The sequence below is a fragment of the Seriola aureovittata genome, chromosome 15 (assembly GCF_021018895.1).
Source record: "Seriola aureovittata isolate HTS-2021-v1 ecotype China chromosome 15, ASM2101889v1, whole genome shotgun sequence".
Classification (NCBI taxonomy): Eukaryota; Metazoa; Chordata; class Actinopteri; order Carangiformes; family Carangidae; genus Seriola; species Seriola aureovittata.
Window position 1 is genome coordinate 4240783 of NC_079378.1, and position 23442 is coordinate 4264224.

The following is a 23442-nucleotide window of genomic DNA, read 5'->3' on the forward strand; positions in this document are numbered from 1 at the left end:
CACACACACACACGCACACACACACACACATACACATACAGGTGTAGTGGGAGCTTGTTTATGCCAGTAAACAGACACTGTGCTGTTAAAGAGTTGGGGACCCGTTTGAGTCTCAATGGGTGTCCATCCACAGAGCAAAGAAAAAGACCTCGATTTGCATTTCATTTTCCTCTCGGGGGGGGGGGGGGGGCGGCTCCATTACGGCTCTGAGTGGCTCCGTTTCTTGTTCAGATTTCATGAACGGGGGGGAGAGGGGAGGGGGGGCGGGGGGCGTCCGTTAACATAGTTGCCGTGTCTCTCCGCTCGCCCAGTGTCTTTAGGGCTTCATTTTGGCTCGGGTTGTTGTGTCCGTCACTCTGCCAATAAGGGCTTTCATATCCTGCTTGCATCCAACTGGGGCTCAGTTTCTTAAAATGGGGTTCCTCATCAGGGGCTGAAAAGAGGGAGGATTGTGCTGAGCTGTGTGACTCTCCATTCCCACCTCCTTCCCTCCTCCACTCCGCTTGCTACATGTACGCTCAACATCTGGCTGGCTTTTACTCAAGTCAGCCATGTCAAGAGTCACTGTTACAGCCAGAGATTCACATGCCATGCAAAGGCCATTCACTTCTATCATGTGTAAAAAAATAAAATAAAAATAAAAAAAATGCTTTGATTGGCTTTTGTAGCTGTTATGAACTCTTTCATCAAGCCTCAGTTAACGGCGGCTGGTTGTGGAGCTGTTTGGCTGCTTCTTGAGATGTTTATTGGTGCGATAAAAGAAAATCTAAGTGACGGCAGTTAGTCCTGGAGGTGCATGATGTTTTATTGATGTTTCTATTGGAGTAATAAAAATAAATCCCATTTCTTTAAGGGTTTCTTCACTGAAAATGTGCTGTTGTAACAAAGCTTGTGATCCCTGAATTTTAGTCAGTCATAGCACACGACATAAGGTGGAATAAAAGTGCTAAATTCTGGGCATTGCACTGAAATATGTATATCTACTTTAAGTGTGTCTACGTCAATGTTAAGATACAGCATCAAACAAGAAAAGTTACCCAAGAACACGAAGTTCATGACAAATAGATGCTAATAATGTTAGAGGTGAAAAACAGGGAGTAGAGAAGTAACACTTGTAAAGAGCCTCAGGAAAAGCTGAAGCACTTAACAAGGAAAAGACGGTGAAGCACAACAGCGCAGCTGACCCCCCCCCCACACTTTCCTGTCACACTGGCCGGTGTCGGAGATCTGAATGCAGGGTTTGATGTCGGGAGGCAGGATGTAAGATGTGTAGCCGCTGAACCTCAGGCTCCTGACTCTGCATATCCCTCAGCTATTATGTTCAGTGTCATCTGCAGCAGCGCCACATAATAAAGTCTCCTGGCATTACAAATTGCTAAGAATATGAGTGCATGCCTGAGTGTGTGTGTGTGTGTGTGTGTGTGTGTGTGTGTGTGTGTGTGTGTGTGTGTGCGTGTGTGTGTGTGTTGGCGAGCGCATGCCGGTCTCTTACCATGATGGTAGTAACTACAACTGTGCGGTTCTCTATGCCAGAAGTGTCATTTGGAAGCAGCGGAGAGTCCTGGATCAGCACCAGTTTGTCTGCGTCGTTCCAGTAACCGATCTGCCGGGAAAAAGAAAATATGTGCATCTATACCACAGCGGGCACGAGTTCAACTGTGTGTGTGTGTAATACACTGTATAACTACACATGCACAACAGAGGTCTTTGTCCGACATGGAGGAAAGCCTCTGAGTGACTCTGCCTTCGTCACCATGGCGCAGACAGTTATCATGATCAGTGAAAAGGGCCAGAATCGGTGTCATCATGTGACCGACTGAGCGAATGAACTTTTATTTTCAAACACTAATTCCCTGTTTTTATTATTTATTAATTTAGTCAATAAAACTGTATAAGTTCATAAACACCATCACCATCAAATCGTGCTGTGTTCGAAGACGGTAAATGGTGTGATTTATTGCGTGGGGTCAGCTGATACGCCTTCATACAAGATCGATGTCGTGCTGCTTCTTTTTCTCTAAAGCTCATTCCCGTTCAGCGGACATCACTGTCGCCTTCCACGAGACCTTCAGGGTCAGACTGACTGACTGGAACTGACAGACATGATCTGTGGTCGTCATGATATGAACATCTTCTGACAAAAAAAGGGGATGTGGAGACGAGGTACCCGACGCCGGCCGCCAGCGTTTTTTAAAATAAAAAGCCAATACGTATCTGCAAACCAATACTGTGTCAAACTGATGTATTGATCTTATTACAGACATGAGCTTCGACCGCAACCATAAGCAGCTATAAGTCAGCCAGTGGAGTGGAGATGCTGAGCGAGCCAGCTGGCTGCTGGTTGGCCCGCTGCTGGTGGCGAGCCAGAGGGGGAACGAGGAGCCGTGATTGGCTGATATCGCCTGTGTGCCGGGGCATCAGGATGATTGAGGAACATGGAAAATGTAGGAGAGATGCTGTGACCCAAACACACACAACCACACACACACACACACACACACACACACACACACACACACACACACAAACAACCACACACACACACACACACCGTGTCCTGATAGGACCTGCAATGTGAGCAGGAGGACAGGCCAAAGCGGCTTTTGATTGATGGGAACTCCTCTGTGCTTCCTCACCCCCGCCGCCCCTCCTCCTCCTCTACCTTGATTGTTCTCCATTTCATTTCACCCTCTCGCCATCACTCTCACAAGTGCTCTCTCTCCCACTCTCTTTTTCCCATTTTCCCCAAGTTTCATCTTCAGACATCCATCCCGTCATATCAGAAGCAGAGATGCTGGAAGCCTACTTATGATAATAGAAAACGCCGCACTACAACACCGTATCGTCCCCAGCCCCCCAGACACTTCACATGACAGCAGTCTGCACATATCTCTAACCATACAGAGTGTGTGTGTAAACATACAGCATTACTGCCTTTACAAATATGTATCCATAACAGCACAAATGAAAAGGAGTGTGGTGTGATGTTTTACCCGTCTGGGTCCATTATTCTTCAGCTCAAACACGTCCATAGTGTAGTTAACCCTGCGGCCATAGTGGTCAAACTGGACATTACCTGTTAATCCCTGCAGCCGGACCTGCACACAGAGGACAACACAGAGAGGAACACACACCGTGACATGAAATGACACCGCTGACAACAGCAGGCAAAGAGTCTTCATGTATTATACAGAAAGGTGGAAGAGAAAACTGCAGCGTCTGAAGGTCATTCTTCTACCAGAGAATGTCGCCGTGATAATTTAAACGCAGAGTTTGTAGCTTCTGTTGCTCAATCAAAACAATCGGATGACGTCGTGAAAAACAGCGTGGGATCATGCGAGGAGTTGTCTTCACCACCATTGATGTAAGCTTCTCCTCGTTTGGATTCCCGCAGTGTCAGTTGTTCAGGAGGTTTTTTTTTTTTTTTTTACCGGGAGCTGAATTATCCGCAGAGGTCTCCCTCCTCTCCACAACAAACAGACCTGGTGATTATAATAGTTAAAATACTGAATGAAGCAGTTTCACATTTAAATTCAGTGTTTCACCGACGCTGTGTGGCGGACACGAGACGTCAGGGAAGGGTCGGGAGCTCAGATTGATGCCGACCTTTGTTTTGATTGTTTCTTTAATAACTTATGAACCAGACGCTCAGGAGGTTTTTACCAGCAGCTGAATTCTCCGCAGAGGTTTCCTCCTCTCCATGACAAACAGACCAGGGGATTAAAAACCAGTAGAAACAACGAATAAAGCAGTTTCACATTAAAAATCAGTTCTGAGTTTCTGGCAGACAACCACAACGCTGTCACATGCACATAGAGGATATGATGTCATTGACAGGCGACCAAATGAAACGGAGCGTCACCATAATTAAAATCACAAATTTCTCTGGTATGACAATTGATGGAAACATTTGGGATGATGTAAGTACACAACTAAAAAAATATATAACATAGATCCAGTCATTTTTAAAAGAAAGTTAAAAGAAAAGTTACATATTTTAAGTTGGGGAAATTGATGTAATAAGCAGATGAAACACTGTTTTTAAAAAAAAAATAAAAAATCTAATAGTTAATATAATAGTTAATAGTTTAAAGTAAATTTAACACTTGAGACATTACATTTTGGAACTAAGCTCTCCTCCGAGTGCAGCTTCATTAATACTACTGTGTTAAGAGGTTGTGCCGCACTTACAGAAGCTACGTCAATAGTTTCCGTAGCTACACACATACATACACACACACACACACACACACACACACACACACACACACACACACACACACACACACACACACACACACACACACACACACACCTCTTCAATAATGTAACTACATGCGGGGGCTACGATGGCTGTGGGCTCTGTGCGTGACTGCTGGTGTTTCCTCCTACAGGTTTCTGACGCCCGTGGAGATCGTGAAAGATCAGAGCGAATACAACATGAAGCAAGTTGAAAAAAAAAAAAGACTCTGTTATCTTCTTCTTTTCGATAACACCCCCCCCCCCCATTAGTGAATGAAAGAAAATAAATGCAACAGCTGCACAGAATCGCCCCGTATTCAGTAATAAAACAACAGTCGCCCGATCAGAGGGAAAACAAAGGAATGTAAACTCAGTTATTGAGGATGATACGGCCTGATTGTGTTTATTACATCCGTCTGGAGCTGTGGTGGCGCTCGCAATCCAATGCTGAACTGTAATTGGTTTGGGATTCCTATTAACCCCTTGTGTCAACTGTAAATGTAGCTTGAGATGAGAAGATCATTGTCAGTATCATGTCCATGCATTAAGAGGATGTATTTTAGCATAGAGGCTGAGAGCGGGGGAAACAGCTAGCCTGCTTACACTCCTACCAGCATCTTCAAACCTCATTAACGACCAGGCTACATTTCATTTACTGAAGCTGTTCTCGAACTGAAATATAAAAATTACAAATTGTGGTTTTATTGGGAGCCGTATGCTGTAACTATTTCAAGAAAAATGTTTTTTTTCTGAGTCGTACAACAACAGTTTCTGCAAGTGAAGGAAAAGAAAGGCAGCTGTGAAATCTCCAGAGGATGAGATTACATCAGTGTGTGATGTCTTATCTTTCAGCAGTCTGAAGCCAGTTTCCAAACACCCTGCATTTCTCTGTAAACCCCCCCCCCCCCCCCCCCCCCAAATCCACCACCTCCCCTCCGCCCCTCCTCCTCTCTCTGACCTGTTTCAGAGTGCGCTCCATGTCGATGCCCTGGTTCCACGGGGCGGCGGGGTTTGCGAGACAGTCGCCGGCGTTCCCCCGCCTGGAAATGTCCACCTTCTGCCTGCGCAGGTTCCTGAAGGCCTCGGCCATCACCATCACCCCGTCGTATGTCAACGCTGACGTGTACTGAGGGACGAAGAGTGGGTGATCAGAGATACAGATGTTACTGTGTGTGAGCACAGCTGGGCTTTGTTCATGGTTCTCCAGCTAAAATACAACTTAACATCACATAAAACCACTGCAGTAGGAGTTATGGTTCGGCTCAGGCCTATTACATTCATCAAAAAGAAATAAAAACCCAGTAGGGATGGAGCATTGTGATTTGTAAATTACAGTCTTTGCAACCTGGAGACCCTCCCTGCTGTTCTGTCTGTTTTGGGTATGTACAGCACTGGGGGACACGCACCAGAAAAAACAAGGTATGAGGCCAATTAAATGCTGATTTAGCTGGACAGGCGAAATGTTCTGCAATATTTGCTGGTCAGATCTCTTTAAAAACAATCTGCGTAAGGCTGCCTCCGAGAGAACGCCGAGTTTCTGCAGGGCCAAGCTGCACGCCGTAATAGCCTGGCTGTTGCAGAGACGCAGCAGTTTTACTCTGCTCATTATTTTTCTGGGAATAGAGAGGAGAGGGCGAGAAGAGAAGAGCATATTCCCCAAAGTGTAAACCTCCCAATTTCCCCTAATCTGTCTTTGACCTGAAGACTCCGTGTTGCCTCTGATTATTTGTGTCTACAAAAATCGCTCTCTCCCTCATGAGCCATGCATTTCCCTAAAACTCACCTCTGGCGCTGCGGACAACTAATTGAGTGAATGACGAAAAGGCAGCAAGATGGAGAGCGAGCGGGGGCAAAGAAAGGAAGAAGGAGAGTGTTTTGTCCAGCCGGGTAGCAGTCTGGCATTAATTATCCCAGCTAGCAGGAGTTCATTAACTTTGCCTCCGGCCGGGGGTGAATCCTATTCATTAGCCCACTACTCACTGTGACATTATGGCTCTCTACGGAGGCTGCCGCACTCTATCCCCCGGTTACTCTTTGACAAGCTGCCCAAAGTAACACACACGTACACGCAACAATGGAGGTGCGTGATAAACTAACTAACAGTCAGGACCATCTTCACAGCGATTCACTCTCACACAAACATGGGACGCTGGCGGGTTCTCTCTGTCCACGGAGCTTCAGAGCAGCGTGACGATCACATGACACGAGTCAGACATCAACCAGTTTCTTTTTTTCAATGGACATATTGAAAAAAAATCACAATTTAAGACTCTCTTTTGTTCTCCAAGTGTTACTATTTTTCATAAACACGGCTAGAGAGCTAGCTAGCCATAGCTATGTAGCAAATTGACATCCACCCTCTTAATCCTGCCTGCAAAGCTCTGATTGGTCAATTGTTGCCCCAAACCAGGAAGACAACGTGTTGATGAGCACAACACCACATCACTGAACCACCTGGGAGATGTGGGCGCTGATCAGAGGGGTCATGCTGTTTTGGGAGGTTAAAACTGAGGTTGGACGCCCTCTGCTGGCTGGGAGATGTAACCACTGTTGTAAAGCTGATCCCAGTTCAACTGCTAATGACATGCTGGTGGATTTAAAGGTAGTTGGCTGCATGGGGTTAAAACATGTCTGCCACCAAACCATAGACTGTAAATGAAGATAGATCTAGCTTTGTGAAGAGCGGTTTTCAGAGTGAGCTGCTCCACCGTCACCATCTTGGCAGTGCCTGACTCCGCCTAACTCCCGGCTAATCCAAAAATGGGCAAAGAGGAGGGGCGTGTGTGAAGCCGAGAATTCGGTGAATGTTGGTTTGTGGCAAGCATACGCTCACCCACCTGTCACTCAAAGTGACACGACCTTAATTATGCAGAACTTTAAGCTTTAATAAAAATGTAAACAGGTGAGTTGTATAAAAATTCCCCCCCTGTGCAGTTGTCATGAAGGAGGAAATTAGCTGCAGAGACCATGTTTGTGTGGTTTCTACAACAGGTGGTGAGTATCTTGGCCATTAATTTTAAAAAACAAAACAGATTAAGCCTGGAATAATCATGTGATCTGTATCTGATATTTAAAGTGCACGTTTAAAGCCATTTAAACCTCGGCCTCCTCTTGCTATCTCAAACTCTACAAGATGACATTTGCCTTGGCAAGGGAAAAATAAGTGGAGTCAATAAAGCAGCATGGAGTCTTTGAACTACGAAGTTCAAGATCAGGGTCACGTGACACACCACTGGCTTGATTACCTTCTTATAGCATGAGAAACTTTAGCTTTAGCAACCCTGCTCGCCCACTTTGCATCCTGATATCCAATCACAATGCAGGCAGAAGCAAAATAACAAGAGTGCTTATTAATACCAAGTGTAAATACAAAGATCAGATCAGATGTTGCGATCCAGATAACATATCCAAACACACATTACACGTTAATAACAAGTGTAAATAGGATCTAACATCATTGGGACTCCAGGTCTGCTGTCATACATAGCACAGGAATGTCTTGTGGGTTCACTTCCTGCTGATTCTTGGACCTTTTAAACACATCGCGGCATCGCATTAGTCTTTGCAAAGTGAGTAAACATGCCAGAAGAAGACCCAACTCACCGGCCATGTTAATGCATTAGGCTGTGGACAAACTTAGTGGGGAGCAGGGTAATTTAGTGTGAGTGGATTTCCAGGAGAGAGAGCAATTTATCAAGGAGTGGAGTGGGGATAAACATGTGCGCACACACACACACAAACACACACACACACACACACACACACACACACACACACATAATGTCATTTGATATCGTGCTGTGGTGTAAACTTTTGATTTGAACCACCCCTAACCATCACACACACACGCACACGCACACGCACTCTGCTTGACTCACACCGTTTCCACTCCACTTCATCTGGATTTTAAATAGAAATCTTTGTCGGACACACAGATTTGCTGGAGGGGAGGAGGTTTGCTGACCGCCGTGGCGTGATGCCTTCTTGCCCCAGTGCCATTTGCAATCTGCGTGGCTGAAAAGAATGTAAAGTGGGTCAGTCTGTCACATCGCTGCGTATGACGGCGGTGGACGAGGTGGAGCGGACTCCTGCTCCTCATACGTAGACGCTCACGGACACCTTTTAATCACGGCTGCTGTTTGTTAGCTTTTGCGTCACGTAGACGTCTCTGGTATATTTCTGTCTCAGTGTTTCTGCTGCTGATGTTCTGCACACCTTGCAAACACGCTGCTATATAATCATACACTCTTCATCTTATCTGGCACTGTGCTTACTTATAGTTTCTCAGCCACCCTAAAGGGATGATGAAGAGACCGAGGTTCTGCATTTTTTTTAGCTTACTACTCGTAAATAGCATGAGATGTACTTGCCCGTGCTCACACATTTCATACCAACCCAAGCAAGCAGAATTAAAATAATCAAAGCATACAGAATAAAAAAAATTACAAATATAATTCAGTTTTAATATATTTAGTTTTAACCTTTGGAACCAGTATCCCTGCACCAGCCGACCTGATCCGTCTACAAGCCTCATACTGGTTCAGCAGGTCGGACCTGAGCCGTGCAGTGATTTATGGGCCAGTCGTAGGATTTTAAAGTTAATTCTTTGAGAGACTGGTGACGAATGAAGTGATCTGAGAGCTGGAGTTAGGAGCTGAGCTTTTTGTTACAACCCTCAGACAGACCTGTAAACTGCACCACTGCAGTGGTCCGGCCTGCAAGAGATAAACACATGTGCAAGTTTCTCTCGAGCTTTTTGACATCAAGTCTCTGACTGAAGGTCGATTTTATTATTGATTTAATGTGACTGCTGAAATTCAGGTTTGAATCTGAGATAACACCAAAGGTTTCCTAGCTTGATTTTTACTTTTCAGTGAGCGCTGACTTTTGAGTCTTTCTTCCTCGGCTTCAAAGACAATAACTTCAGTTTTGTCCTTTGTTTAACTGAAGGAGATTCTGGAGCATCCAGCTACTCATTTATTTTACCAGGGGATCTAATGAGCCGTAGTTGTTTGGTGACACAGCCCAACAGGTAGCTGTTGGATTCAGTTCATTTCACCACAGTCTGAAAAATCAAACTGCAGAAACATTTGAAACTTGCTTTAAATCTCACATCTGAGACTTCACAGTTGGCTTCTGAACACCAACTTTTTTTGATGTGAGAAGGAAAGAATCCTTTGTAAAAATCTTTTTTTTTTTGCTTTATATGTGTTTTGTGGATTTGATTTTGTGACAGCATAGCTCGCCAGTTCCTCCGAATCCACCACCAACGAGTCTTCAGGAGAGTCTTTACACACAGCTCGAGTACCACATCACCAAAAACAAAAACAAAACAAGATAAATGTTGCGTTGCACCGCTGGTCTGATCTGTTTTCATCTGACTTTGACAGGTCATACCTTGGGTGGGGCGTCCGAGCCGGGATACTCCCTCTGATCCAGCTTGTTCCAGCGCTGCATCAGTTTGATGACCATGGGGTTGCTGAAGTCGACCAGCTGGAAGCCCGTCACGTTGGCTCCACCGTGCATGAAGCGCTCCAGGTTGATGTCCTTAAAACCCTTCAGGGGCAGAGAGGGGAGAGAGCGGTCATGGTCTGAATCCAGAGATGGAGAGAAGTTACAGAATTTACAATGAAGTGCAGCAGCTACTTTGATTTACATTTTAGGAGCAGCCGCCACTGAACTACAGCACATTTATTTACTGTACATGCAATGTCCTGTCTCCATACATCATATATATATATACCTCTGCACACTATACTGTAGATATATAACATAGTTTTTATTGCACTAGGACCATCGGCCAAATTCTTATCAAAATGTGTCAGTTATTTATTACATGTACGTGTTGTTATTGTTACTGTCTTTCTCATTTTAATATTACATGTTTTATTTTTGCACCATTATTTATTGCTTTGTACGTTGTATCGTTGTGTATTTTTGTGTTTTGTTGCCCCCTGGGGACAAATAAAGTTTATTAAATTGAATTGAATTGAATGAGTTTGTGTCTAAATGCTTCTTAGTCCTAATCTTCAGTTTTCTATGGATGAAAGTTCAAGTTCCTGATTGCATATTTAGTATTTTCTGATCAGGTTCCTGAGGAGAGTGACATCAATAATTGATGCAAAATGTGTTTATAAAGCAGATTCTGCTGCTTTTCATCATATAACAGATGGAGGTGGAGGGATAAATAAAAGAGGGGAAGGTTGATGTGAAAAGAAACTTTTATTATTTAGTGTAGAAATTATTTTCATTCTCAATTAATCGTAAATCATCAATTAGTCTTTAAAAACACGTCCATCCCAATTTCCCAGAGTGCAAAGTGACATACTGAAATTGTTTGATTTGTCGAACTGATGGTGCAAAAATCCCAAAGAGTTTACTGTAACTTAACCACAAGAAAAGCTGATTTCAGTTTATTTTCAGCCTGCCTCTAGTGACATAAGCAACCGAATACTCAACTGTGAAATTCATCCACTACTGAACACGTCAAGATCGGCTCCAGACATGTTTCAGGACATGAAAAAATACTCTGCTTGGAATTATAATTAGATTTTTCCACCAAAAAAGATTAATGACATGGTTAAAATTCACTGACTAATGTCTCCTGCTTCCACTCTCTGTGTATGTGCACTGCAGACTTTAAGTTTCCACGTCACACATTAAGTGTAAGTCACACACTGGACCGTGAAGTAACAATAAGAGAAACACTAAAATGTTGCTTTAACGTCTATCAGGTGAAGTTTTTTTTTTTTATCTGAGGTTGTGACCACAGAAGGAAAATATCAGGTTTTTGAAATTGCACAATTTGAAATGAACCATCAAGGTGAAATGTTGCAGTGGTGCTTAAATCTAACTCTGGTGTCCTGTACTCTGTGGCCGTTAGATTTCACAGTCAGGTATTCTGTCGCTTATACACTTCAAACTATTACAGCCTGTCTTTGCTCTCCATGTGGGTGATGCCAGTGTTGGCGGTGTGGTTGGGTAAGTGTAGTCTGCTCCCACAGCCAGGCCACAGTCTACAGATCAATAACACAACATTGTCTGAACAAAGGTCTGTGAAGGCGAGAGAGAGAGAGAGAGAGAGAGATGGGGTGAAGACAGACAATGATGAAAAGAAAGACAGGAGGACACCATGTGAAGAGGTTGTGATTTTCTCTCACCAGGTTGGCCATGATGTAATGGTAGCCTTTGACGTGTTTCCCGACGCTGACGATCTGCGAGGAGGCGGAGCAAAGATCAACGTTAATCTGACTGGATCACAGCACAGCACACGTTAATTACTTGAAATGATGCGTATGGCAGGCGAGCGTGCGCGTCCTGACACGGTGGGACCGTCAGGGTTTAATCTGTAGAAGATCGGACGTCCAAACAAATGAACAGGCGGTCGTGTCAGCGTCTCACTGAGGAGGTAAACACTTCACGCTTTCAGGGACACGACAATGCTTCTCGACACTCCTGCACAACACACACACACACACACACACAAGTACGAGAACAGAGCTGCATCACGGTGATATAAACTGATTTTGAAAGCTGACATCTGCCGGGAAATCCCACTGGACATCCGGTTAATAAGGGCATGAATTAATCCTAAAAAAAAAAAAAAACAATCCCTCAGAAAAAAGGCTTGGATTGATTTCAGTTCCCCAACAGCTTCACTGATGTGAAGACCTGAGCATCAGGTTGTGTCAGTGTCAGTGTCGCTCACAGCTGCAATATCCAAGATTAAAACAGAAGCAAAAATAACAAAACACACCCGTTATATCAATCTGAAGCACATCATGAAACCTGTAGGGGAGATCAGCATCCACTACTGAGAGGCTGGAGATTCAGTGCGTTAATTAGCTCATATTAAAGAGTCGGTTTATCCAACAGTTTTCATTGGGACTGCCGCTTCAGTCGAAAGTAGCTCCAATCAAAAACCCATTCACCGTGACGTCTGTGGAGGAGTAAGGATGATTTAGTTTTTTTTTATTCTGGTGCTGCGTTTAGGGTCTGGAACTTAAAACTGAAAGAGACATAAAAATCAAAAAGGTGTGAAGTTACCTCGAAGGACGTGTTGACTTCTTTACCTGCTCTATTGTCACAAAGCAAATACAGGTTGTAGTTTACTGACCATCGTATACTGCATCATTTGTGGTTGTTAAAATCCACAAACTTCAACTACTTTCAGACATGGAATTCATCCGTGTGTCTGTCGGTGAGGAAATGTTCCATAATGGTCTTTTTCAGACGTGACGGGACCTTTACAGGGGGAAAACAACGCAGAGGAAGGTTTAGAGGTTTAATGACTAACAGGAAAAGTGAGTGTTTTCTCTTCCTCTCGGTGGCTGATGGATTTTAAATCTTAATAAATGCCTAACGCGAGAGCGAGGGACACTTGCACTGCAGTTATCGCAGTGAATCACCAAACAAATATCATCAGACAGAGATTCTGCTGCCTGTTTTTATAATATCCAGCAGTGCACAGGCCTTGAATGGCTCATTTGATTCTGTGCAGCTGGCGTGGATGAAAATTGAAAATTAAAGGAGGAGAGTGCCGGAATGATCATTATTATGGTCGTACCAGTTTTCATTTTGGTTTGGTTTTGCTTTTACCTCCTTTACTCCGCACTGTGAGAAGAATCTCCTCAGAAACTTCAAACTGGCTCTTTCACAGTGTTTCATGGATTAAAAAACTCATATTGTTGATGACATTCATGTGTGGGATTCAGGGGGAGCTATTGGCAGAAATGGAATATAGTATTTATAATCATGTTTTCATCAGTGTATAATAACCTGTTAGCCTTAAATGAGTCCTTCATATCTATGTTTTTAGCAGAGTCCGCCATGTTGCACTTCCACGTTTCTACAGTAGCCCTGAATGGACAAACTAAGCACTGAATCTGGAGAGCAGGGTTTTGATGCCAGCAGTTCTTCTTCATGCTTGGAAAGGGAGACGGGGTGAAGGGAGGGGGTGAGGGGAGGGGGATTCAGTTGGTTGCAATCTGCAACCTCACCACTAGATGCCACTAAATCCTCCACACTGGCCCTTTAAAGTAAAAGTGGCTTGTTATTATGTTAAGATACATTTAAGGCTGAAACAGAAACTGTAGTTCACTTTGACCTCTCCTGGACTTTTTTTTATTTTTAATTGTAATTTTAACTTTAAACCTGTAAGTCTTCATTCCTTTGTTAATTAGCAGCTATGACACAGTTTGCACAACTTGCAAATTAGCTGTCAGCAAACTACATTCCCATGTGTAAACGAAACAGGTTTGCATTCAGATACTTCACGCTCCGACATCCAAAGTAACGCCTGGTTGCTTTATAGGCCCTGATATGTTCTGATGGCGCAGTGAATAAGCAGCTAATGAAGCAGTTATGAATTCAAATCCTTGTCCTGGATCAGAATTATTTGGCACCATGTAAATATGAACAGGGAGACGGTTGGAACGAACACAGGATAAAATAGATGTTTGCATCTTTGGCAGCATTTCTGACCACCGCTGCACAAAACAGTGCATCATCCCACAAGCTCTAAATCTGACAGAGTCCATCACGTCTACTTGAGAGATGTTCTGTGTACTGGCATCAAGCGAGGATGGAGCGGGATGTCTGCTGCTCTGCGGGGGAAAGGGATTTACACACACAAACACACACACACATCCGCGACGTAAATTGTTAGAACTATGACAGATGTCAGAGTGGAGATTTCCTGAATAATTGAACAATTACAGAGACACCAGTAGCTCCAGGGAAAGATGGAGGGATGAAGGGATGAAGAGGAGCGGGAGGAGGAGGAGGAGGAAGACGCACAACATATTCTGAGTGTGTTTATGCCAAATAACACCACCGGAGATCAGAACAGACTGTTTTGAGTTCAAAACTTTTCTAATTAGCACAAACATTCAAAAAAACAGTGAAACAAACATTGAGTGTGAAGCACTAACTCATAATGAGAAATCAGTGATGTAGGCGCCATCATAAGCAACAGGAATAAAACTACAAAAATAACTCTACAGATCAAAAAAATTTCAAACAAAAACTACATCTTGGGTTGTGTCCAACAGTGGTTCTCAAACGTTCCCACTTCACGGATCCTAAAGTGACACAAATTAGAGCACGGACCCTCATTTAAAGAGATTTTGTCTCATGTCCTCCTCCGCTTTTGCTTTTAGATGTTTTATTACAGAAAGCGTTTGAAACCCGTGACATAAAAAGTCATACGCTCTGTCATTATGTTGCTTATGGATGGAAATTTAAATGAAAATAATTTACTCCTCTTTTGACTGGGACCCCCATGAACCCCTCAAGGACCCTTGGGGGTCCCCGGACCCCACTTTGAGAACCGCTGGTTCACAACATGTATGATCATTTCACCGCTTACTTGTTGCTCCACATGTTCGGAGATCTCAGCACTTCACTTTGGTGGGTACGTTTTTGTTTTGTTTTTTAGCATCGATAGGAACAATGGCAGTGACCTTCAAAATAAAATGCAAGTTATAATAATCCATAGTCTTCCTTTAATGTCTCAGGTGACTCGTCCTTTACCAGCCAGCCATACTACAAATTTACAATTCTCACTTCATTGCTGAATCGTCTCAGCCGTATGGAATAGACCATTAAACGCCATTACCATTAGCACTCCACATGTTGGGTAGCTGACACATAATACTGGGCTTTTTATGGCCTCGCTTAGTTGGCAAGCTAACAAACCAATGAAGCCAAAAACCCAGATCAGCCAACACAAATCTACTTTATGAGGATGTTTCTGCCTGGACCTACAGTCCACAAAGCACCGTGTAAAGTCCGCCGCGCTCTCAGCCAGGTGGCAATCATTACGCTGCCACTTTGGAGCTTCTATGCTGTTGCCCTGTTCACACCCTGTGAAATCACGTTAAAAGCTGAAATCTTCTACTTCTTTTAGGTGAAATATTGCACCTTTATTTCATCCGCAGTGTCGCTGCATTAACATTAACATTAAGACTTGCATGTTTGTCGGTCTGATAGCTCTGGGAAGATCTTAACTGAAATAATGAAAATGCTGATGTCACGGTGGCATCACCTGTTCCAGCATGTTCTGCAGTCTTTCGGCCTCGAGGTCGATCACAAACTTCTTCTCCTGCCTCCGGTCCAGATCCTCCAACAGTCGTCGGTAGTTGGCGTCGTTGAAGTTCTCCACGCAGATGGCGCTGACCTGCCAGTTGTTCTGTCCCGCCTTCTCCATGATGGCCTGCAGGATGGCGTATCCTGTAACAGTCAGACACACGGGACAGGACACGTCAAGGGAAGGAGGGGGAACGGCTTCATTTAGTACAACACACAGGAATCTGTATCTGGTTTCAATGGTTTCAATGTTAATCATTTAATGGAAACTAATGTTCCATTCATGTGCTGTCCACCGGTGCGGTAAAGATCGGCTCACTCCCGATGATCGTTATCTTTGTTTACTTAGTGTTGTCTTTGGCCGTCTCCACCTCGTCCACAGAAACAAACAGACAGGTGAACACGCCAATTTTCTACTGAATGCGGTGGATGTTTCCCCTGAAAACGAAAGAAAGAAAAACACCTTCTCTTTACTTGAGCCCAATAATTACCTCTGTTAACAACAGCCAGGTATTTCTAGGAAGTGCGTCCATATTGGACGGTTCAACACCTCACAATCTACAATCAATGTCAGTGCAGGAAGCAGTGTCTTCTTTACGTGCAGAGGTAAAGTAAGGAAACCCTGTGGCACAGACCATTAAAAACAAAATAGTGATGGTTAAGATTGTTGTGTATTTAGTCCTGTTTGTTTGTTAGTTTGCAAGATATCACAAACACAAGACGACAAATATCAATAAAGTTTTATTTTGTGAGTTTTGTCACATGCCAACAAACAAGTATGGAATAACAAGCATTTTTTTTTTCTGTACATCTCACTCTAGTTTCCTGAATTTCTTTAAGGAGTTTTCTAGCAAACAGTTTTTCACTCAGTATTCATGGTGTGTCTCTTTGTGGCCTCACAGATGGGTTGAATGACTTTTTCTTCGCCATAAAACATTTGTGAAACTGTTTTGAAAATATTTTACATATCCCATGTATCCCCCGGTTATCATTGTATTTTTTTTGATACGCATTCAAACGATGTAAACATTTTCTATTACCACAGTAACAGTATGTGCTTTCTGAATGCTTTTTTTTCCACTGCTCCGGTGTTACAGCTCCTGAATATGTTTGCTGGTTAAACTGAAGCTGATATTGTCCTGGCTGAAATATACCACATTGGGCGAAACACACTGCTCATAATTGCTGGTTGAAATAGCGAACTGGCGTCAGTTGACACAACACGCCTGGCAAGACTAACTCTTTCCCATTGTAAAGGAACTGCACTCATGCAAACTCCTCTAAAGCTTTTATTCTTTTCCAACCGGATCCTGGCGGTTGGTCCAGTCAGGGAAACAGGCTCATCTCCACGAGTTGGATGTGCCACTCGACTCTAGTGGGGGGGGGGGGGGGGGGGTCGCTCTCTGTCAGGTTTGTGTATAAAGAAGATGAGTGTCAGAGAGGAAACTAGGGAGCTGTGAGGGCGGCTGTTCTCCAGCAGGAACAGATGTCCCCCTTAAACGGCCCCTCCTGGTGGCCATCACAATCTGGCAACCCGTCTCCCTTTGCTCCCAATTAGTGGATTAACCTGTGCTCTGGCAACCCGGCTCCCTCTCCACCTCCTCGATCCCCTCCCCAGCCCCTTGCTCCCCATTAGAGGCATGTCGGTGCCAAGAGGGACTGCTGGTTGAGGCGACACACGCGCACACACACACACACACACACACACACACACACACACACACACACACACACACACACACACACACACACACACACACACACACACACACACACACACACACACACACACACACACGTACTGTATCATGTGAGGATGCCTTCAGTTACTCCTACAGGAAGAAGCCACACTTCCCCATATGGTCCAGACTTACTGCTCTGCAAACAGGAAGTGATTTTACATGATTGGTTAATGATGTTCAACTTACGCCGAGCATAAATTCTTATTATTAATTCATATCCTTGCTTATTTTCTCCTTCATCAACTTACATGAAATACCCAGGAAACCCGTGTTCACTGGGTATTTCAACTGGCTGTGGAACAAACAGCTCGGTCTGTTCCATCTGACATGATTTCTCCTCTGGAGTGACTGATATTACTTTCTGAAAGGCAAAAATCTATATTTTTATTGTCCCTGGACTTGGGAACAACTTGTCAATGACGGTGAGGATTTATTTTCCCAGAAGGAAAAAACCAAACCGAAAAAAAACCAACAAAAAAAAACCGACCAGGCCTCCTTTCAAGACATTCAGCGTCTTCAGTTCTCCAGGTGTGAACACGCTTTATTTTCTTATCTTAACATTTACTTTGCAGTGTTTGTGTCTTCCTGCCCAGGGACCGCAGAGTGATAGAAGCTGCTACCTAAATCTGATTCAAAGTGTCTCTTCTTATTGCTTGAGAATAATCTTTAAAGCTTTTGCACATGGCCCCTGACAAATTCCACATAATGAAAAGGACGGAGTGTGTGCAGGGTCGGCCGGGCTGAGCCACAGACTGGACTAAAAACGACTCCCTGTGGAAGCTGCAGCTACTTTGCAGCTATTGACTGTATTGACTGAAGCTGTTTCAGCTACAAATGAGCAGCTGTTAGTGTGTTGTGGTGGGAAACCGTTCTTTATGTCATTACAGTTGTGTCCTGTTATCCTTTTTTGGTTTTGCGTTGAACTGTATGTTATAGATTTCATCCCAGTTTGACACCAGACTGCAGAGTAAAAGTTTGTCACGAGGAGCTTCGATGATGAATTTCATTCTTTTCAGAAAGTCAAAAATTGTATTAACAATATATTTCGTATCATGTGGCCCCGTCCTCTGTAGTGACTATTGTTCGGCCTGTCAAGCGTCTCGTTCTTTCATTGAAAAATAATCTGTTTATGATAATGGCAGTGGCAGATTTGTCACTTGGAATCGTACAGTCATTTTTGAAACTATTGTTTTTCCATTTCACTCAAATGTAAACAAAAGCAGGCTTCGGATTTATAGCTGACAACTGTGGAGCTTGTTGACAGACACAATGACTGTCACTGACAGTTGTTATTAGCTGTAGCTATGTAGCGTATGCTAATGCTGATGCTGATGCTCCTGATTTTCTTTAGCTGACCTTTAATATTTCCATCTGATTTGTCGAAACCTGTAAAAGGGTTTTAAATATAACAGGCTGAAGTGTGTGATGGCTGCATGAACTTTATGATGCTTAAAGACCAGTGGATGAAATACAGAAGGAGTGCTGTTAGCTAGTTAGCTTTAGTATTACAACAAAGTATTATACATAAAAGTGTAATTAAAATATTATTAATTCTAGCAATAACCCTTGGAGAGAGTTTGGCAAACTTCACTCTAACACAAGTTACTGTCAGACTTTGAAAACCTCTGACAGGAACTAAAACTAATCAAACCACTGACATGTGACTAAAACACACACAGAGTAGATCCCTCAGTCAGCACAGAAAGTTGAAGGCATCGTGTCCCACATGTGAGATAGAGGCTGGGAGCCTCACTCACTGTTTGTGATCTTGTCACAAAATTCAAATAAACCTGGCATGAATTCCTGGGTGTTGATGTCGGATCACAGATAAGGAACCAACGTTAAGCTAACTGGCACAGAGTCACACACGAACACATCTGACACTTATCACAATAAAAAAACAACAACGTTCATCTGAAAATCTGGGACCTGCTCGTAACTTATTTTGGACCAGACATCCCTTCAGTCATGGCCAGAGGATTGTTGTAACCCAGGTGACTTCATTTTATTTTTCCTGCTTTAATGTAAGTGCAAATTGATATATGTTCTTTTATTTATTTATTTATTTTCTTTATTTTTATTTGCTTGCTACTGACTGCTTTTGAAAAGATCCCCCATAAGGTGGCCACCCTGTTCTTATTAATGTTATGTGTAATTTTTGTTTTGTCACATGAATATTATTAAATATAATAATAATAATAATAATAATAATAATAATATTTTATTTATTTATAAACAAATAAATAAATAAATAGTGACTAAAACTAGTTTCTATCAAGAGATTAAAACTGAAGCTATACCAAAGTCAGGAGCCAAAATTGACACTGTCCTGCCAGATGTAAATCAGCAGCTGGAGTAAGTTGACTGTACAGTAATTAACAATGATGATGTTGATATTCCATCATGTCCTATGTGCTGCCTGGTCCACACAGTGTACGGACAGGAAGCTGCTGCGGCGGCGGCTGCCCAGGCAAGCACAGCGTGCAAACGGCCAGCTGATTACCAGCTGATAAATGTGTAGCCCCGGGGCTGTATGTGGAGCAGCAGCCAGCCGCAATAAGCATCAGCGTCAAAGACACAGCCACAGGCCAGTGTGCAGACTGACGCTAACGCATGTTGTGCTGATTGGGCCAGAGCCGGACACTAGATGGAAGCAGCTGCAGCGTGTGGAGAGGAAAGCACACAGAGTGCACATCTGGGCTGGGGTGTGCAGTTTGTGCCTCTGCTTCATCTTTACCCTCCACTGTGATGCACATCGTCAGTGTCTGACTGCTGAGCCTCCACCGTCCCTTTTCCTTTCACCTCTTCCTCTCCAGAGAGAGACTTACACTTTTAAAAAGAGCCATTCATCATGGCCTGTACACACTGCTGCTACCAGTCCGTCTGCTTCCTGCTCCCTGCTCTTATTTTCACTTCCTCCTCGACTCCTCTCCTCATTTTTCATGCTCTTTTCTTCTACTTGTTTTCTCTCTTCTCCTATTGTTTTCTCCTCTCTTGTTTATTCTCTTGACTCTCCTCGTATTCCTCTCCCCCTCTTTCTTCTCCTTTCCTCATCTTGTTTCCTCTCCTCTCTCCCATTCCTTCCTCCTTGTTTCCTCCCCTCTTTTCCTCTCTTCTCTTCGTGTTTCCTCTCCTCCCCTCCATTTCCTCTCCTCTTTTTCTACCCCAATCATTTCCTTGTATCACCTATCCCCTCCCTGTTTCCTCCTCTCCTCTTGTCTCATCTCCTCCTCAAAACACTTCCTGGATTAATTTTGTAACTCATGTTATTTGTATTCTGCTCTTTTTTTGCCCTTTTCCTCCTCTCCTTTCATTCTCTCTTTTAAAACATTTCCTGGATTCTTTTTGTATTTTAATCTGTGACCTTTTATTTTTTTCTCTCCTCTGTGTGAATGTGTCTGCATTTGTGAGAAATCTAGGAAAGCTAATGGGAAAAGCACTCACTATAACCACACAGAGGCACACACACACACACACACACACACACACACACACACACACACACACACACACACACACACACAGCTACAGTATCCAGCCCCTTATATCTCTGGTGCTTTGATGCAGGGAATCAGACTGGCGCTCATTGACTGAGCTCAGCCATGCGTGGGCTGATTCTACATTATAGTCAATACTGGATGAATGCCTGGTCCTGTGTGTGAAAAAAATCCTCAGGCTAAAGTGCTGCAGCCTGCACCCAAAAGCCTTCTGAAAAGCACCGCTGACGTGCGCACACACACACACGCACACACACACACACACACACACATTCATACCCTCTAACAAAGACAGAACACCTCATGACAATATTTTAAAATATGCAAGTGCACCTCTTCTGACTGGGCACACTCTTATACCACTACTTGCTTATTATTAAATGACAGAGTGTGTAGTATAAAAAACAACAAGTCTGAGGGCGGCGCCTGAGCTCATACAGTAATAGTGAGTCGTCATTTACACTCTGCCTCTCGAGCCCATTGCAGGAAGAAGGCCTCTTGATTTTTAGGGTTTTGAATTATGTCTGTGCAGAGATTTGCTTTCATGCTGTGCCAAGCAGCAGAACAGATTTCCACTGATCAGCTGAAGCTGGTGGGGGAAATGAATGAGTAAATGACACTCAAGGAAATTGTATAAGACATGAGTAAGACATAATGTGGAGGAGGATGAGAAAAACTGACCAGAAGACTGATTTTCAAAAACAATAAGATTACTAAAAATATGTATGACAACATGAATGTATTCCCCTGGAAAATAACTGACTTTAAATTCTAAACTGTAAAGTAAAAAACTAACAAAATTAGGTATCTACAAGCAAACATAAACTCTTCAAGTAATCAGTATTACATTTCATTCAACCGTAAGTGGCATCACTACCCATGGTTAGTTGTTGCTAAGTTGTATTCAGTGTGTCATAGACTTGACAGCCAGCGTTTCCCCACTGTTAGTATGACAGCGGCTTCCACAGAGCCCACAACATCAGCGATCAGTATGTCAAGACGAGCTGCCGCCTGATTTTCAGCACCACGGACAGAGCTCTCTCTCTCGGAGGGACTGCAGTCTGGATCACAGTTCAGCGGGATTTCACACAGAATGAAAACTTCACATCAGTATCAGGTGTAAACTTTGTCATGTAAGGCTCAACAAGGATAACATTTGCCTCATCTTATTCAGGATCAAATATTAATGACCCCCCCATCCATCTATTAGTCATCTAGTCACGATATGATCCCTCCTCACTTTGCACAGGAATATTGATTGGCTGTCTCCTTATTTATATAACTGCAGGATTAAATAACGTAAGGAGGGGGGTATAGAGGTAGAGCCAGGTAAAATCTTTCATACAGGGTGTGTCCACTGCCTCACATGAGTGACATGTCAGATACAAAATCCACACAGTTTGGTGTTGTGATTACTATTTACCGGAACGCTCGCTCATTCTCTCTTATTTTGTTTTCGCAAAAAGAGAAAAACAATATCCCATTACTCACTGGGCCACAGACAAACCTGTGCTTATATGCTGAGAACTTTGATTTCAAACAGATCATTACAGATTGAATTGTTCTTCTGCCACATTTTTCTTTTTCCAGTATCTAAAATTTTCAAATAAAAAGTGACAGCCCAAGCTCTCAGACACAGGAACACAGTGCAGACTAAAGGGCAACACACACTGACACCATTTTTAAAGCATCTCTGCAGAGTTTTAGACATCCATCAGTCATCTGTCTCATGGAACAGATGATATGCTTGTGTTTCTACAAATGTATCGACTCTGACAGGCGTCTGCGTGTCACATCCCAAAACACCACCGCCTCCGTTTCTTTATGTTTGAATTCTCTTGCTCCTGTTTTTCAAACGTTGTGAAGTTGCACTGTGAAACATCGTGACCAGTAACAGATGAAGGGGATAACACTGATTATCTCGTGACAACGGCGCATGTCAAGGACTGGGATATTTAGACAGCAAGTGAACGGTCGGTTCTTGTAGTCAACATGTTGATGATGCTGGAGGAATAGGAAGGTGTAAAGACCTGAGCCACCAGAACGTTAAGGCCAAACGACCGTGAGCCTCGCAACAGGGTGCTGAGGGATCCAGCTTGAAACTTACAGGATTTAAGGAATCTGCTGTGAACATCTTGGCACTAGATTATCATAGGACACCTTCAGAGGTCTTGTAGAGTCCATGCCTACAGCCGACAGCATATTAGACAGGGGCGGACAATGTTTTGTTTCATCTAGAAATATCGATAAAGGTCATGGATATTCTAGGTTTTTATGTTGAAAACAAACTCTCATATTTGTTCAACTAAGCACCAGAAATGGAAGTGAGTTTTTTTTTCTCCATACCTCCTTTTCTTGCATTGAACTGTCGGCGCTCATTGCTGCTCATCGCTACCTCCACCTTCCTTGTTTATCCATCAGCAGGATTACGCAAAAAGTATTGAACCGATTTGCACCAAATTTGGTGGAGGTATGGGACACGGACCAGAGACGAGTCCATTCGATTTTGACGTGGATCCGTAAGATCCAGACAGACATGCGTAGGATTGTTTGGCCTTGGCCGGAGGTACGCGCTCTACTGAGTGCCATTCTAGTTTGAACTTGATTTGGCTTCCTGGAAATCATCCAAGTGTCTACTGTTCCAGAGAATAATTACTGTCTGTTTCAAATCAGGAGGCAAGTATTGAAATATTACATAACATAAAATCAGCTGTATCTGCTGGTCTTGAATCAGTAGTGATGCCAGATTGAGGCGGTCCGGTTGCGTCGTCAGCTCATCTGCAGGGCAGCTCAGTCTTACAGCTGGGAACTTGTCTTTTTTTGGAAGGAACACTTGATCAGATACAAGTGGGTTTTGTTGAGAGGGGAGGAGG

General features: G+C 43.4%; 1 protein-coding gene across 4 annotated transcripts in view; it reads right to left on the reverse strand.

Moving 5' to 3' along the window:
• gria4b (glutamate receptor, ionotropic, AMPA 4b) overlaps positions 1–23442 on the reverse strand; it is a 106644-nt gene that overhangs the window by 33339 nt on the left and 49863 nt on the right. For 3 of the 4 annotated variants that reach the window (XM_056397624.1, XM_056397623.1, XM_056397622.1), the window contains exons 4-9: positions 15290–15474; positions 11403–11456; positions 9640–9798; positions 5201–5368; positions 2994–3098; positions 1493–1603 (exon numbers count right to left, since the gene is read on the reverse strand). In XM_056397624.1, coding sequence (XP_056253599.1) covers positions 1493–1603; positions 2994–3098; positions 5201–5368; positions 9640–9798; positions 11403–11456; positions 15290–15474 — 782 coding nt within the window. Of the gene's footprint in view, positions 1–194; positions 434–1492; positions 1604–2993; positions 3099–5200; positions 5369–9639; positions 9799–11402; positions 11457–15289; positions 15475–23442 lie in introns of those variants that run through there. The other variant, XM_056397626.1, reaches the window with a different exon arrangement.